Source organism: Hemiscyllium ocellatum, chromosome 19 (genome assembly GCF_020745735.1).
Source record: "Hemiscyllium ocellatum isolate sHemOce1 chromosome 19, sHemOce1.pat.X.cur, whole genome shotgun sequence".
Taxonomy (NCBI): domain Eukaryota; kingdom Metazoa; phylum Chordata; class Chondrichthyes; order Orectolobiformes; family Hemiscylliidae; genus Hemiscyllium; species Hemiscyllium ocellatum.
The window spans coordinates 33,446,737-33,462,867 of record NC_083419.1 but is presented as its reverse complement, the minus strand read 5'-3'; the positions used below and the strand labels follow the sequence as shown (position 1 = coordinate 33,462,867).

General features: G+C 38.7%; 1 protein-coding gene across 6 annotated transcripts in view; it reads left to right on the top strand.

Annotated features, from left to right (window-relative positions):
* foxp2 (forkhead box P2) overlaps positions 1-16,131 on the top strand; it is a 798,642-nt gene that overhangs the window by 716,535 nt on the left and 65,976 nt on the right. For all 6 annotated transcript variants that reach the window (XM_060839811.1, XM_060839807.1, XM_060839808.1 and 3 more), the window contains one exon: positions 12,716-12,820. In XM_060839811.1, the coding sequence (XP_060695794.1) occupies positions 12,716-12,820 (105 nt within the window). The remainder of the gene's footprint in view (positions 1-12,715; positions 12,821-16,131) is intronic.

Below are 16,131 nucleotides of genomic sequence, written 5' to 3'. Positions count from 1 at the left end.
CACCAACATGGGGCAGCACGGTGGCACAGTGGTTGGCACTGCTGCCTCACAGCACCAGGGTCCCAGGTTCAATTCCAGCCTCGGATAACTGTCTGTGTGGAGTTTGCACATTGAATGTCTGCGTGGGTTTCCTCCAAGTGCTCCAGGTTCCTCCCACAATCTAAAGATGTGCAGGCCAGGCTAAATTGCCCATAGTGTTAGGTGCATTAGTCAGAGGGAAAACGGGTCTGGACGGGTTTCTCTGCAGAGGGTCAGTGTGGACTGGTTGGGGTGAAGGGCCATGCTGTAGGGAATCTAATCTAAATTAGTGCTGAGGATTAATTCATCACAGGAAGCATTGACCTTGTCAAGTAATTATTTACACAAGTGGTGGTAAAGGATTCTTGTTCAAATCAAGTTTACAATCTTAACTAACTTTCATTACATGAGAAAAGTCAATAACTGTAGTTATATTTCCAGATCCCTGCCCCTAGAACATCCAGAATTATGTGGCTACTTTCAAAATGTGAAGGCACAGTAAGTAACTTATGTGGTCACAGGGCCTCTGAAAGGCTGGTTTTCTCAGATATTGACTATGGAGCACAACAGTGTTCCTTGTTACTTTCCTCCATTCTTCACAGACCCATAAGATAAACAGCTGAAGAATAAAACTTCAGGTATGCATAGAAGGGCAGAGGAGCAGGATTGGTGAGTTGCTCTTGCAAAGAGTCCACTTGGGCTCACTTGTCTGAATAGACTCCCATGTTTCTAGTACAGGAGTATACTGGCTTCACTCAATGGTCCCTAGTGTATTTCTTATTTATTCATTTGTTTGCATTGCCATTGCAAACTTACTTCACCCTGCAATGATAATCCATTTGGACCAAGATGCAACAAGGCTGGCAAAGCCTGTTAAGTGCATGCACTTTTCTCCAGCCCCATGGTTTCCAGTAGCAGAAATCATGCAGCAGCAAGCTGTTCAGTAAGCTTGCAACAAGGGAACACAGGCAAGCGGTAAGACCAGAGACACTGTGATCAACCTGTCAAATGTGTTCTGTACGTTAGAGACCACTGAATGAGATGCTGGCTGTTGGATGATGCCCACTCTACACCCAGCTCATGACCCCCTTCTGCCAGTTGACATCATATGGACAACACATGACGATGAAAGGTATGCAGAAAGTAGAAGCATCATGGAATAAGTTCAGCAGCATTTTGAAATATTAATTCCACTACCCAGAGTACTGGCAGGCATTCTCTGCCTCACAGTACAGTTATCAAGAGAGCAGAATCCTGGCCACCAGGTCCTTGGAGGAAGTGATGGAAGTAGGAGTTGAAAGAAGAAGATGGGAGAAATTACTGACCCTGGATGGATTGAATACTCAAATTCTAAGTCCCTGGAGATTCCTCTGGACATTATTGTTGCTCCATAATTCCCACTTTTCAATCTTTCCATCACAATCACAGCAAAAATCTTGACGTGAAAGTCACCAACTTGTCATAAAAACTTTGTCCAGCTACAAATTCAATAACACGTACAAGACCTAGCTATTCACATTGTGAATTCTCTGAGTGCCTGTCTCACTGGTGCCTTTGTCTGGCCTAGTGGTCTTATGTCTGCTACACCAGTGGCTGCAGCTTTCTGGCAGAATGATGTTGACGCACTGTCGGGGAGACTGTAGATGGCCCTGGAGGATAACTCAGCAGAAACCTGGGATTGGAAATAGCAAGGGCAGTGACAGAGTGGCAATGGTGCAGGCACAAATATTGTCAACCTGAGCAGTGTGGGGAAACTCAGAGCCACTGCTATTCCCCCAGGTAGGCATCTCATTCCAGTACTATGTTAGAGTATGAGGTGCTGGACTCCTGTGACAGCCTGCATGCAACATAGACCATGGTATCTGTAGCCATCAATGGCAGCAACCTGAACTTGCATGGTACTAAGATGAGTTTACATATCAGCAACAGACATCTGATGACCTCAATCTGATGTTTTGTTGCTTAGCTTCTGCTTGTGCTGCAGTGGAAGTTGAGAGACTGTCTGCTCTGCTAGCACTGTGCATCATGGTTGGGACTGCAGGTGCTGTCATAACATTGACATCCACTTCTAAGCTGGAAAAGGTGGCCTCTGACTCTGCTTAAGATCCAGGCTAAGTTGGAATCAGACTCTTCTGTGGTCCCGGTCAGTCACAAGAGACTCAGTGGAAGACCTGTCAACACAGAATGCATCTATTTGTGCATGCACCCCAAAATTCTCTTGTACAACATCCCATCCAAGTTCTCATTTTTATCCTTCGCAGAAGAATTTGCCTGTAACCTCAACCTACTCTGAGCTAGAACACAGTGTATCCTTTGTCTTGGCCTGGCTCCAGGCCACCCATGTCTGGCAACCTACCAAATGCTGATCTAACTCAATGCAACCCTCTAGGGTGTGTGCAATGCCAATACCTGAGGTATGGCTATGACTGTCAGATCAAATGATGATGATACTTTTGTCAGAGGTCTGCTGTTGCTCTTTGTTACGAAACTGGCAAAGCAGAACATGTTGAAAGAAGAAAAGTATTAGCAAAGATTATGATTAGGTGGGGTGGAGGGCAAGAGATCCATGGTCATCTCATCTACAGCTTCCACTAGATGGCAGATAACAGGATGAGAGTGATGTGGGATTTGAGAAGAACCATAAGATAGAAACATCCCAGCATCCTGAATGTTCTCAGTAAATCTAATACAACAGTTTCAATCACAGCCAGTCACATGATTACAACATCATCTCTCCCAAAGTGTTCAGGAAATGTGGGCATGACTTTTTAAATCAGTTCACTACTATTATGTTCTACCTTGACTGGCTATAAAAGTGGAATGATATCTCTTGCAGTGTGTTTGGGTGATTTCTTTGCCATAACTGAATACCTTCAAGTAGGTGGTAGGTTTGAAAGGCAGGTGTGAGACTAGCAGCCATGGCAAGTGTGTGAAGGCGAGATAGAGTACCTAGATGATCAGCATGAATCCTGCTTACTGATGGTTGATTGACAAGGCTATGTTACATCAAGCAGCTTGAGAGATAAGTCCTATTCTTATAGGAGATAACCTTTAAACGTATTCACCGATGGTGACCACTCTTGTCAGGTCATTGAACTTTACCCCCTCCAGTCTTTGTGGCTGGACACTTTTGGTTTGACTCTTGATTTCCTTCTGGCCCCCTGTGGAAACATGGAACTGGATTTTTCCAGGGGACTACTGAACTGCACCAACCAGCTCAAATGAAGTTCAAAAGCTCACAGTGTTCAGGAATCAGTTACTCATCACCTATATTTAAATAAATGGTCATATGTGATTTCCTCTGGAGAAAGCAATAAATTGCTGGAAGGTGAACTAGACCAAATTTCTTTCTACCTCACCTGCACAAAAGTGGCTCAAGAGCAGGATGCAGATGAGGACTGGCCTTGTAGACTACTGGCACTATTCTTAGTACACTTTCACCTCTTTATTTCTGGTGGTATCTAAATGAAGAGCAGGATCACAAAGTGTATGCATTATTGCCTGTCGCAACAAGGCCAGCTGCGGGGAAATCATGCTTCATAATGCCAGCATTCAATATTACACTCAATCCAGTTCTTTCCCCTGTGTGCCGACCTGCTTCTTGTTGACTGGGGTTCTGGAATATTTTGAACTGTAAAGTGACATTGTTTGTAATATTATTCCAGTAAAGTGTAGCCGACAAAGAAGTATTGGTGAAGTCACACTCACAACAATTCTTTCGTCTGAATTACAAAGAAAAAATAATGAAGTCAAAAGCAAAAAGAAGTGTTTTGTATATTAAATGTTAGGTCATCTTAGATCAATAGTCGTCAAAACTGGGCTGACAGTTATGCATATAATCAGTTGTGTGTTGTCCAATACAGTAATTATATCAGCACCTTTTGAAATATAATGTATTTTCCATAGCAGAAAGGTAAATGCATTGAAATTTAGCTTTGCGACCCTTTTCAAGGTCTCAGTTCTGTTTAGCTGCAAAGCTAGAGGCATGCTCATGAACTACAAGCAGTTTTGACCAGGGTTGTTTAGGCTATGTAAGGATTGGAATGACAGACATCTAAAAGCTTTGCTGCAAATTAATCTCAACCTCCATTGTCAAAGTATGATGTAACAATATTTAATCGTGGGTATCCAGCAATGACAGAATTGGTCCATTTTCATGTGATCTTAAGTCTGTCCCTGTATTGCAGTTTGGGCTTTTAAAATAACAATTCCTAGTTTGAAACACTTCTTAGAATTTCTCCCACTAAATTATGTATCTTGGATACTAAATTCTGAGTCCATCAGTTTTAGTTCTGAATTTAAACATGCAAATTGGAATTTATGTACATTGCCTATATTCATTTTTCAACTCATTGAACTTGTCAATATTTAAAATAATTTACCAAATGTAAGATCCTTTATTACATGTGTGTGTACATATTATATAAGTATATCCAGCTGTCCGAAGGCAAGTGGAAAGGTGAGGATGCTGATAAGATAGAGAGGAAAGGTGGCGAATTTTTTTCCATTTGTTTACAATGTGCGGGCATTGCTGCCTAGGCCAGTATTTACTAACCATCCTTACTTGCCCTCACAAAAAGAAACAAACAAATTAGGAGTTGAACTAGACCACTCAGCCGTCAAGGCTGTTCTGCCATTCGATAAGAAAAGGACTGATCTGATTACTCCCCATTCTAACCTGCCCCCATTAACCTTGCATCTACTTGCTTATTAAGAAGCTATCAATCTCTGCCATAAAGATGTTCACTTCTTCCACTGCCTTTTGAAGAAGAGGGTTCTAAAGACTCAAGACCCTCTGAGAAAAATAAAGTTTTCTTATCCCTGTCTTAAATGGAGAATACTTTATTTTTAAACAGTGACACCAAATTCTAGATCTTCCATAAGTGGAAATATTCTTTCCACATCCACCATGTTAAGACCTGGTGAGTCTTATGTGTTTTAATCAAGTCATTTCTCTTCTTTCAAGCTCACATGGGCACAAGCTGAACCTCTCCAAGCTTTGCTCACAATGCAACCCTCCGTATTCTAGCTCTTAACCCAGTCATGTTTTTCTGAACTGCCACTAATGCACTTACATCTTTCCTTGAATAAGGAAACTTGTTCAGTCCTCAAAATGTGGTTGCACCACTGCCTTGTATAACTCAAGCATTATTTCTCTAAAATGTTTATTGCAAAGTGAAATAAATATGCCCACATTCTGTTGGTTTTCCTAATTACATGTTATATCAGCTTCAGAACCTTTTGTGCACTAGGGCACATGTCATGCTTATTTTTTATCTTTCTTGCCAAAATGGACAAGTTCACATTTTTCCATCTTATACTCCACTTCCCAGATCTTTGCCAATTAGTTGAACTTGTCTGTACACTTTGTAATTTTCTTATGACCTATTGCCAACTTACTTTCCAACTACCTTTGTGCCATCAGCAAATTTAACAACCAAGCTTCTTCTAAGTCATTTACTTAAATTGTCAAATGTTCATCTCTATGACACATCTTGACAACCAGAAGATGATCTCACTGTTTTCTGATAGCTAAACAATCTTGTATCTATGTCTGTATGTTATCCCCTACTCAGTTAAGTTTCGCTTTCCATAATAATCTTTGATGAAGATAACCTTATAAAATGACTTCTAGAAATCCAAGTGCAGCACATCCATTGCTTGCTCATTATCCACAGTACATGTTATTTCCTCAAAGAAATAACAATAAATTGATTAAATATGACTTTCCTTTCATAAAACCATGTTGACTTTTCCTAATTATCTTGAACTTTCTATGTTATGACAGTGGTGATGAGAACCACATTCTTGAACCACAATAGCCATCTAGGAGCGCAAAAGCTGCTGTCAGGCAGGGAGTTTCACGATTTTGACCCAGCTACTGTGCGGAAGTGACAAGATGGTTTTGAGTCATGATGGTTTATGGCTTGGAGGTGAACTTGTATGTAGTATTGTCCCTATGTACCTGTTAGGAGAAAGTGAGGACTGCAGATGCTGGAGATCAGAGCTGAAAATGTGTTGCTGGAAAGGCGCAGCAGGTCAGGCAGCATCCAAGGAGCAGAAGAATCAACGTTTCGGGCATGAGCCCTTCTTCAGGAATTTTTACTGAATCATTCCTGAAGAAGGACTCATGCCCAAAACGTCGATTCTCCTGCTCCTTGAATGCTGCCTGACCTGCTGCGCCTATGTACCTGTTACCCTATTCCTTCTCAGTGGTCGAGATTTGAAGCATGCTGTTGAAGAAGCTAGGGTCTGTAATGCAGCTTATCTTGTAGATGGTACAGACTCCTGCCACTACGTATCAGTGGTGAAGGCGGTGAATGTTTGAGGTGGTGGATAGATGCCAACCAAACTGTTGCTCTTTCCTTGATGATGTTCAGTTTCTGGAATGTTCTTGGAAGTGCACTCATGCAGGAAAGTAGAGAATATTCTGTGACACATGGTGGACAGGCTTTGGGATGTCAGGACGTGAAGAACTCACTGCGGAATTTCCAACCTCTTACCTATTATTTGTAAGCATGGCTTCTAAGTTCAATTTTGGTTAATGATAACCCCCTGGAAGTTGATAGTTGGGAATTCAGCAATGAAAATGCTGAATGACAAAAGGAGACAGTTAGATTCTGTTTTGATGGCAATGGTCATTATCTGGCATTGGTGGAATGACTATTAACTGACACTTTTCACCACAAGCCTGAATGTCGTCCAGTTTTATTGTGTGTGGGCATAGACTACTTCAATAGAGGAATTGTGATTGATGCTGAACATCGTGCGATCCACAGTAAACATTCCCATTTCTGACATATGATGGAGGGAAGATCATTAATAAAACAACTAAAGATATCTGGGCCAAAAGAATCATTTGATTTTCCTTTTGCCATGCCATTTTACTGCGGAACTGGCATTCTGCCCTTAGCCCAGTTGAGCCACTGTAGTGGTCAATTAAAGACTTTTTCCCTCTTCCTCTGACTTTCAGCCAGCTATAGGAAGCCCTCCAGTGCACATGAAATCCCTGTGTTTTTTTTCAGGATGGGATGATTTTGGGCAAATATCAGCCCACAGAGAGCCTCACGCCACAACGGCCATCCCCCCAACCTCCCCAACACTTATATCATCAGTCTCTATCCCTGTCACCTTATATGGCCTGTATTCCTGGCCCTAGCCTTTCCTCAAACCCCACTTACTTGGTTGTGGGACCACAGTAATGTGTGCTATTCCTCCAGTTGCCATCCCATTAATGGCCACCACTCCCAGTTACTCTCGCAGGCTATCAGCTGTCAAATTGGCTTCAGCTGACAAGTTGCAATTTCAGGTTCCCCTGACTGTTGAGGTGAGATCATCCATCCTGCATTTGGACTGGTTTGTGTGAACACCACTGCCAGCATTAAAAGCAGTTCATTTGTATTGCTGACCCTACCTCAACAGCATTCAGATGGTACTGACATGCGAAGTGGCTACAGACCAGGCTGGCAAGGTCAGGTGTTGTGGCCTCCTCTGCCAGTCTCAGGGAAGAAGACACTCTTCCTTTACATGACTTTTTCCACCAGGTCTTCCAGGTCTCTGTCAGAGAACTACAGCACCACCTTCTCCTTCTCAGACATGTTCAAGTTCAGTCCTTTAATGATCGTGGTAAGGAGGGCTCAGAGAAATACAAGGAGTAAGGAATAAAAATATGATCCTGGCCTTGTCCCCTAATTTCTTTGACAGAGAAAGCATTTTCATTGATGTGACAACCCAATCATTCTAAAACACGATTGTACTTTTAGGAGCAGGCAATGGCCTTGTGGTATTATCACTGGATTGTTAATGTAGAAACCCAGGTAATGTTGTGGGGCCCAGGATTCAAATCTCAACACTGCAGATGGTGGACTTTTTCAATAAGAATTTATAATTAAGAGTCTAATGATGATCATGAATCCATTGTTGATTGTTGGGCAAAAAAAAATCTAGTTCACTAATGTTCTTTAGGGAAGGAAACCGCATTCCTCACCTGGTCTGACCTACATGTGTCTGCAGATCCACAGCAATGTGTTTGACTCTTAACTGCCTTCTGGGCAATTAGGAATGGGCTATAAATGCTGGCCAAGCTAGTGCCACCTCATGTTATGAATAATAAATGAAATGACAATTTTCTTTAGTTGAGCAGGTGTCTTAATATTTTGAATTCTTGATCTTGACTAGATGAAAACTGACTGTAAATGTCAGGTTTCTGCCAATTGAGGGTGATTTTCTGGTTGGGTTGCATCACAATTGTGGAGACTGGAAATTAATAGATATTGAAAGGGTGGCACGGTGGCTCGATGGTTAGCACTGCTGCTACACAGTGCCAGGGACCTAGGTTCGATTCCACCCTCGAGTCACTGTCTGTGTAGAATTTGCACTTTCTCCCCGTGTTTGTGTGGGTTTCCTCCAGGTGCTCCAGTTTCCCTCCAAAAATGTGCCACTATTTAGGTGAATTAGCCATGCTAAACTGCCTGTCATGTTCAGAGATGTATTGGTTAGATGCATTAGTCAGGGGCAATAGGTTTTTAGATTAGACTTACAGTGTGGAAACAGGCCCTTCGGCCCAACAAGTCCACACCGACCCGCCGAAGCGAAACCCACCCATGCCCCTACATTTACCCCTTTACCTAACACTACGGGCAATTTAGCTTGGCCAATTCACCTGACCCGCACATCTTTGGACTGTGGGAGGAAACCGGAGCACCCGGAGGAAACCCACGCAGACACGGGGAGAACGTGCAAACTCCACACAGTCAGTCACCTGAGTTGGGAATTGAACCCGGGTCTCAGGTGCTGTGAGGCAGCAGTGCTAACCACTGTGCCACCGTGCCGCCCACTAAGGTCTAGGTTGGTTACTCTTTGTTTTTAGGCCTGTTGGCCAAATGACCTGTTTCACACTGTGGAAGTTCTATGATGAATAAAAGGTAAAGATGTATTTTCTTTTGTTTTTGAAAAGTGTAAATTGCTCAGTCCTTGGAGTATAGGAGTTGGGACATTATGTTGAGGTTGTACAGGACATTGGTGAGGCCTCTTCTGGAAGACTGCATCTGGTCGCCCAGTTATAGGAAGGATATTATTAAACTGGAGGGGGTTTAGAAGGGAATTACCAGGATGTTGCCGGGAGTGGAAGGTTTGAGTTATAAAGAAAGGCTGGATAGACTGGGACTTTTTTCACTGGAGGGTGGGAGGTTGAAAGGGGACCCAATAGAAGTTTATAAATTAGAGGTATAGATAGAATTGATGGTAGTTGTCTTTCCTCTAAGATGAGGAACTTCAAGACTATGGGACACATTTTTAAGGTGAGAGGAGAGAGACTTAAAAAGACATAAGAGGCAAATTCTCTACAGAGAGGGTAGTTCGCTTGTGGAATGAACTTCCTGAAAGTTCTGGATGCGGGTACAATTACAATATTTCAAAGACATTTGGATGGATATCAGAATAGGAAAGATTTGGAGAAATATGGACCAGGAGCAGGCTGGTGGGACTAGTTTAGTTCGGCATGGACTGGTTGGACTGAAGGGTCTGATTCGTGCTCTCTGACTCTGTGACCAGCTAGAAAATGATTCGCACAATACAAAAGCGAGAAACATAAAATTAAGTGATTCAGAACTCATCACATGGTTTCAACTCCACCTAAAAAAAATCAGATTTAACTTTACAGTCACAACAGATTTCTTCTGTAAAAAAATTGCAAAGCCTATCTGGTGGGTCAAATTTGGAAGAGCACATTCATTTATACTATAAAAAGCAGCTGAAAGTTTTATTGAACAGGATTTTCCATAATTGAATATTAGTATTAATAAAAACTGCATGTATTTTGCAAATTTGTCAACTATTATAGTAACAAAACTATTTAAATATCAGGATTAGCTTTACTATTGTAACTTTCACCCCATCTAAAAATTAAAAATTAATTTTGGGTTTTAATCTTTTCTTATTCAGTCCTTTCTGTCTTCTCTCTCTATTTTTGTCATGCAAATGCTCATTTGTATCTTTTGAATCATCTTCTGTCTGTTCCCCTTTTTGAAAAACTCAAAAATATTCCATCCCTTTTATTCAGTACCTGGTCTTCAAGAACTCTGTGAAGTCTTCTACCTCAGTTGTATGGATGCTAAAACTGAACTGACTACCATAGACATATATGATCCATACTGTGCAGATATCTACAAAGTTGTTGCCCATTCTAAATCAGTTTTGCTAGCTATTCTTAATCTCTTCAATTTTCTATACAAGAGACTCTCCTGTCTGTAAATACTCCTAAAAGAAAGCTCACCTATCAACCTATACCTGGTTAGCCAAATATTTCACCCCCATTTATGTTGAAGGAGAGACTCTAGAAAATGTTGAGCATTTCACATACCTTGGCAGCTAACTCTCCGAAGGCCACTACTGATGAGTAAATCTGATAGTAGATCGACTGTGTCAGTGCATCCTTTACAAACTACAGCTGTAAATTTTTGACAACAAAGACATCTAAATGTCAGCAAATGTTCTCCTATATACAGCAGTTGGGTGTCAGCACTCGTACACTGCAGTGAGACCTGGACTGTATATCAGCAACATGAGCATGAGACAAATTCCTTCAGTAATAATTCTGGTGTATCCTCTAGATTCAATGGGAAGATCATCTAACAAATACTAGTGCCCTTTTTGTCTATGGCATTGCAAGAAATCAGGCAAAACACCAGCAAAACTCACATGATGGACTGGACTTTCTGTCTGGATAGCTGAAAAGTGTTTTTCCCAACAGTTCTGTTTTCTCAATTCTCAAATAATCATCATGCAGGGGAAAACAATGAAAATGTTTCAAAGACGCTGTTGAATTTCTGCTTGAAGTGCTGTAACATTGAAATTAATGACTAGAAGGAGCTTGTTACCAGTTATTCAAAATGGCAGTGATGTGTCCATCAAACTGCATCATGCTTTTAGTGCAAACAAACACCTTAATGATGAGGCATGGTGGTGACAGAGAAGAAAAGGAAATGAATTGGACACTCTTGATTCTGCTGCTTCTTGCAACATCCTGTCCGAAGTGCTCAAAGGTCCGTTGATCACAAATCAGCTTGTTAAATCACATGAAGACCCATGGCAGAATTTCTTGACTCTGTGCAGACAACATTCCAATGCTGATATTGGTTAATTTCTAGTTGCTACAGTGGTTGAGGAATCCACATTGGAGAAGCACCCATTAATTGGCTGAAGACTAACTGTAAACATCAGATTTTCATCCAGTGTAAGTAAGGAATTCTAGATATTTAATATATGGTTGACATTCTAAATTAATGGAGTGCTACTGATATTCAAGAAATCTGGTTTATATGCCCACAGCTTTGTCAGGTCCAAAGAACATAACTTGTTGCCGGATACAGAAAGGATTAAAGAAGACCTTTCAGTCTTTCAGAAAGCCACTGATTCTTATCCGGCCAATCCCTCCTTGATTCTGCTACTTGCCCTCCAATAAACTATCTTTCCTTTTTACAATGATATAGGTGCAACTGGTACCCTTCATTTCTTTTTTTTTTAAATGACCTACTCTTGTGTAAGAAATATAAATGCTTTAAAAAGTAGAGTGAGATTTGGAAATGTATGAAGTCCTGGGAAATAGCTTACCTTAATCCAGTGCTGCCTGTTTATTCTGTACACATACTTCATCAAATATCCGCTAAGCAAGAATTAGTGTGTCACATATCATTTCAGAAAGAATCCCATTCATATTTTCTTTCACTTCAGACCTGGGAGAAAATCTTCCTTTTAAAGCAGCACCGTTATGCACATTGGAAGATGTATGCACAAGTGAAGAAGCAAGGTTTATTTGAAAGAATAGCAAATATATGGAGTATTTTAAAAGGATTTTATTTTCGTGAAAAGCCTTGAATAAATATGAATCTCATGCAAATATATCTAATATTTCTGTTTGCAAATATTTTAGATATGGTAGCAGTCTGTATTCATGAATTGATGCCATGTTCTTGTTACACAACACAACAATTGAATATTTAATCAAAATCATAATCACGATACTTGATTGTTTTGTAACACCAGTTCAGGTTTACAAAAATAAAGCAAGAGTTAAATATAATCATATTTCTACTGGTAAACATTTGCAAAAATAATTATTTTGCTAGATTTGCCAATTCGTAAATGTCATATGAAAAATATATTGTGCAATAACTAATGAAAATATGTTTTGTGTACTGTTCAATTTATGGTTTTATACAGTAAACATGAAGGATTCATATACTAAATACAATTTCCATTGTATGGCATTTTGAAACAGCTGTGAATAGAGTGAACAGATAGTGAATACACAAATTACTTTATTGCTAGAGTTGAATCTTATGTAGAGTGAAGGTTAAAATTATTGTGTTTCTGCTGTGATGACTGTATTCAGCATTTTGATGTGAAATATCCTTCATCAGTGTCACCTGGCTAAATAATCAGGCAGTGTTTTGCAGTCATCCCATTTTCTTTCACTCTTTATTAACAGCCATCTTTGGCTCTCTTTCTTTCCTAATTGGAACATCATACAGCCTTGGCAGTTGTACTATTCAATAGAATGATTAATTTTTCCTGACTGTTCTGAGCTCAATTGACCTGTTTTGACCCGTTTGTCACTGATCGTAACCTGACAGGCGCTAGCAGCCTCCAATGATTATGGCTTTTGAGATTAATCTGACGCTGTTTTATCCTACTACAGCTCATCACATGAGGAAACTGGGGCCAGTCATCCTCTCTATGGTCATGGTGTGTGTAAATGGCCTGGATGTGAAAATATTTGTGAAGATTTTGGACAGTTTTTGAAGTAAGTTTATCGTGCAAACAGCCATTAAGACAATTGTCCAATTGTTAACTATTGTTTATGTATAAAAATATTAAAAATATAAATATAGGTGTACAGATTGCCTCTGTTTCAATTCAAATTGTTTCAAGTTTGCATTAATATGCCTGCACTACATAGAAAAATCTTCTTAAAATTATTCATTTTCCAGGTATTTTTCCCAACAGATATATTCAATAAAATTTATACTTTTTTTCTTGTAGGTTTTAGTCATTGAATTTCCTCAGGATACAATTTGTGAAGAAAACAGTCTTTCTGTAAAATTTCATAACTTTCTCAACCCCGAGCTGCAAGATAATAGACCAAACTAAACCTGCCAGCAAACTTTAGTGATTGAAATGTATAATTGAAGGTACAAGTTTAAAACTGCCCACTGTTCTGAAAATGGACAGTATAATTAAAATCAATGGAAAATTACAACAGCTTAGGTGACAGAGTCCTCCTGGATGGTTCAATCTTGTTCCCTTCATCTGGTATAGGCTTTAGGCAGTTTGTATAGATGAGTAACTTCACAATTTGAGAATCCCTTGTTGTCATGGTGCAACTAACAGGGTGAATGAACTGTTCATGCTCCATCAACAATTTAGTTAATTAGCTCATTTGTAATTGCATTGCTTTGTTGCCAGGGTGTTAGCAGAAACATCGAAGATGTGTTTACAGTACTGTAGATTACAGTGTCTTGAAAAACAGTTGAGTATCAAGAAATAAATGCCAGAAAAAGGAATTGATCCCAAAATATATTGCAAATATAATTGTCAAGGAATAAAAATGATGTTATGTCATCTTATCATCTTTTACTTAGCTATCATGACATTCTATTGCAAATGAGCTACTTAGAAAAATTAGAATTCTCTAACATTGTCACAGTAGTAGACAGCATTCTGGAAGGTTTGCAAAAATTGCTGGAAAAATCAGATGTGAAAACAAACAAAGTAAAGAATTAAACCTTTTTTTATTGTTATGATCTATTTTACATTAACTCAAGATGTAGCCACAAATACTTTGTGTATCAATTCCAGCTATTTTGACTCAGCAAGATAAGGGTTAAAATGTGATTTGGCTTTATGAAAGTACAAGTAGGAAAAAATACTATAATAAGAAATTAACAGATATAGCAGATAATTAAATCCAAATTTAATATATTTACAAGGTTGTTTGCATTATTAAAGCAGCATCAAAACTGTAATATATACAGTTATATATATCAGGCATCAATAGTCTAGATGATTGTGATCTGTGAATATTTAGCATTTTAAATAACCAAACCCATTTGTGCACTGCAGTTATGCTTTAGAAAAATGCTGTGTGGTATCCTGTGTGCATTTTGTTCTGTGTTAACAAATAGACTGTTTTGCATAAAATCCAGAAATACTGTTGTACTAAAAACTGTTACTTTGATCTTCAGATGGTGACCCACTTCTAGCAGACATGTTATAATGTTAACACTGATGCACAATATAGGTTATTGACAATTACATTTTTTCTTTGCAGCAGATTTAACTTTCTATTAAATGCTTCTTAGTTAAGAGACAAACTGTTTTCCAATCCATTAACTTTATAGTGAAAAACAGAATTAAGGGCTGCAGCTTCCCAAGCATGTTATATGTAACTCAGAATAGCAGTTAAGTCATTAAGGTGGTTGGGCCTTAGAGTATTCCTAATCTAAGCGCATATCCTCATAAAAGGAAAGAGAAAGCACACTACTGGTTTGCAATAGAGTTAATGCAAGTATACTGTACTACAATAAAAAATTAATAAAGCATGCTTGCCATTGGAATGAAAAACTATCCAGGCCAATGTTGTGGATTCAGATAGTTGACTGATGGAAATTTCTAAGGGAATCTTGTCTGGGTGCTGAAGTGGAACTTCTCTTAACTAAAAAGCAGTTTACAGTTTTTCGCTTAAAAGACAGTTACACTGAAGTATTTGGAAAGGGGATTACAGTAGAAAACTCTGTCCTGCTGTGTTTCTTTTCTGATAATGGAAAGGATTTTGGGTGAAGTGAAGAATAACATCTCAGGAATTGAATGTATTTTTATCTTTAAATTTCTGAGGTAGTGTATTTGCTGCCTAGTATAGTGACTGAATGTGCAGTACAAACTAAATCATTCATAAAGCTGGGGAATTTAGTTTTCATTTAGTTTAATGATCTCGTTAAAGTCACTACACTCTTCATTAATATGTTTTTCTGTGTAAACGTTTAACAGCTTCGTAAGTATCATCAAAAGTACTCTGGATTAAATAATTTTATTGAACTATTTGATTCAATATTTTGAATGTATTTTGTACTGATAAGACTTTTGTGATAGAACTGTTCATTGCTGCATAAGTACATAATTATTAAGAGAAAGAAAGAACTTATGATAAGGTCGTGGTTGAGATTAAGCAAAGTATTTAGAAGAGAATCATACTAACAGTTCAGTAATAAACATTTGTGCATAATAGGTATTGCCAAAAGATTGCTGATAGACATTCTTGATTCTCTGCAATGAAAGGTGTTGACAGAAACTAACCGTTTTGAAGTTCGCTTAGTATAACGTCAGTAATTCATGATAACATTTAACAATACATCTTCATTACTGACATATAAATGTCAGATGAGACTTGCTGTGAAATGACAAAACTTGGAAAATTTGGTGTTTTGGTGTATTATGCCTCCAAACTTAATCATTCCAATGATTGCTGAGTATTTTTGTGTAATGTAGTTATTTTCTATACAGAATCAGAAAGATATGCTCTAAAGTGGATCAGTTAAATGAAGTTTCTCTTTTTTTAACCGGTTTGTAGCTGACTAACAAAAATTGATGTGCAGTGTAAAGATGCTGTGTTTTAATCTTATGAAGATAACACGTTTAGTGTCAGAAGAATCCTTTTTCTGCCAAAGAAGATGTATCAGTGTGAACACCACTGTTCAAGGATAAATATTAAGAAATAAGTCTTTTCTTTGAAGACATTCAGGCTTAGAATGACATCATCATCATGCATTACTGACCAGAATCCATATTTAAACCTTGTTGGTTATCTATAAACTAAATGTGAAATAAAAAGACTTTGAACTTACCTATTTGTGGTTAATTCAGATAGTGTACAATCTTTTATTCTGTTAACACTTAAATGCCAGGAAAATTCCATTAGCTAGCCATACTATTATCAAGTATAAGTATACATGGGCCAAAAGAGGAACAAATTGTGTTATAGTCAGAATTGTTAATGATTTATAAACTAATGCAGTTTATTTTGTTCGTAATTTTAACAGAAGTACTTGTGGAAAGTTA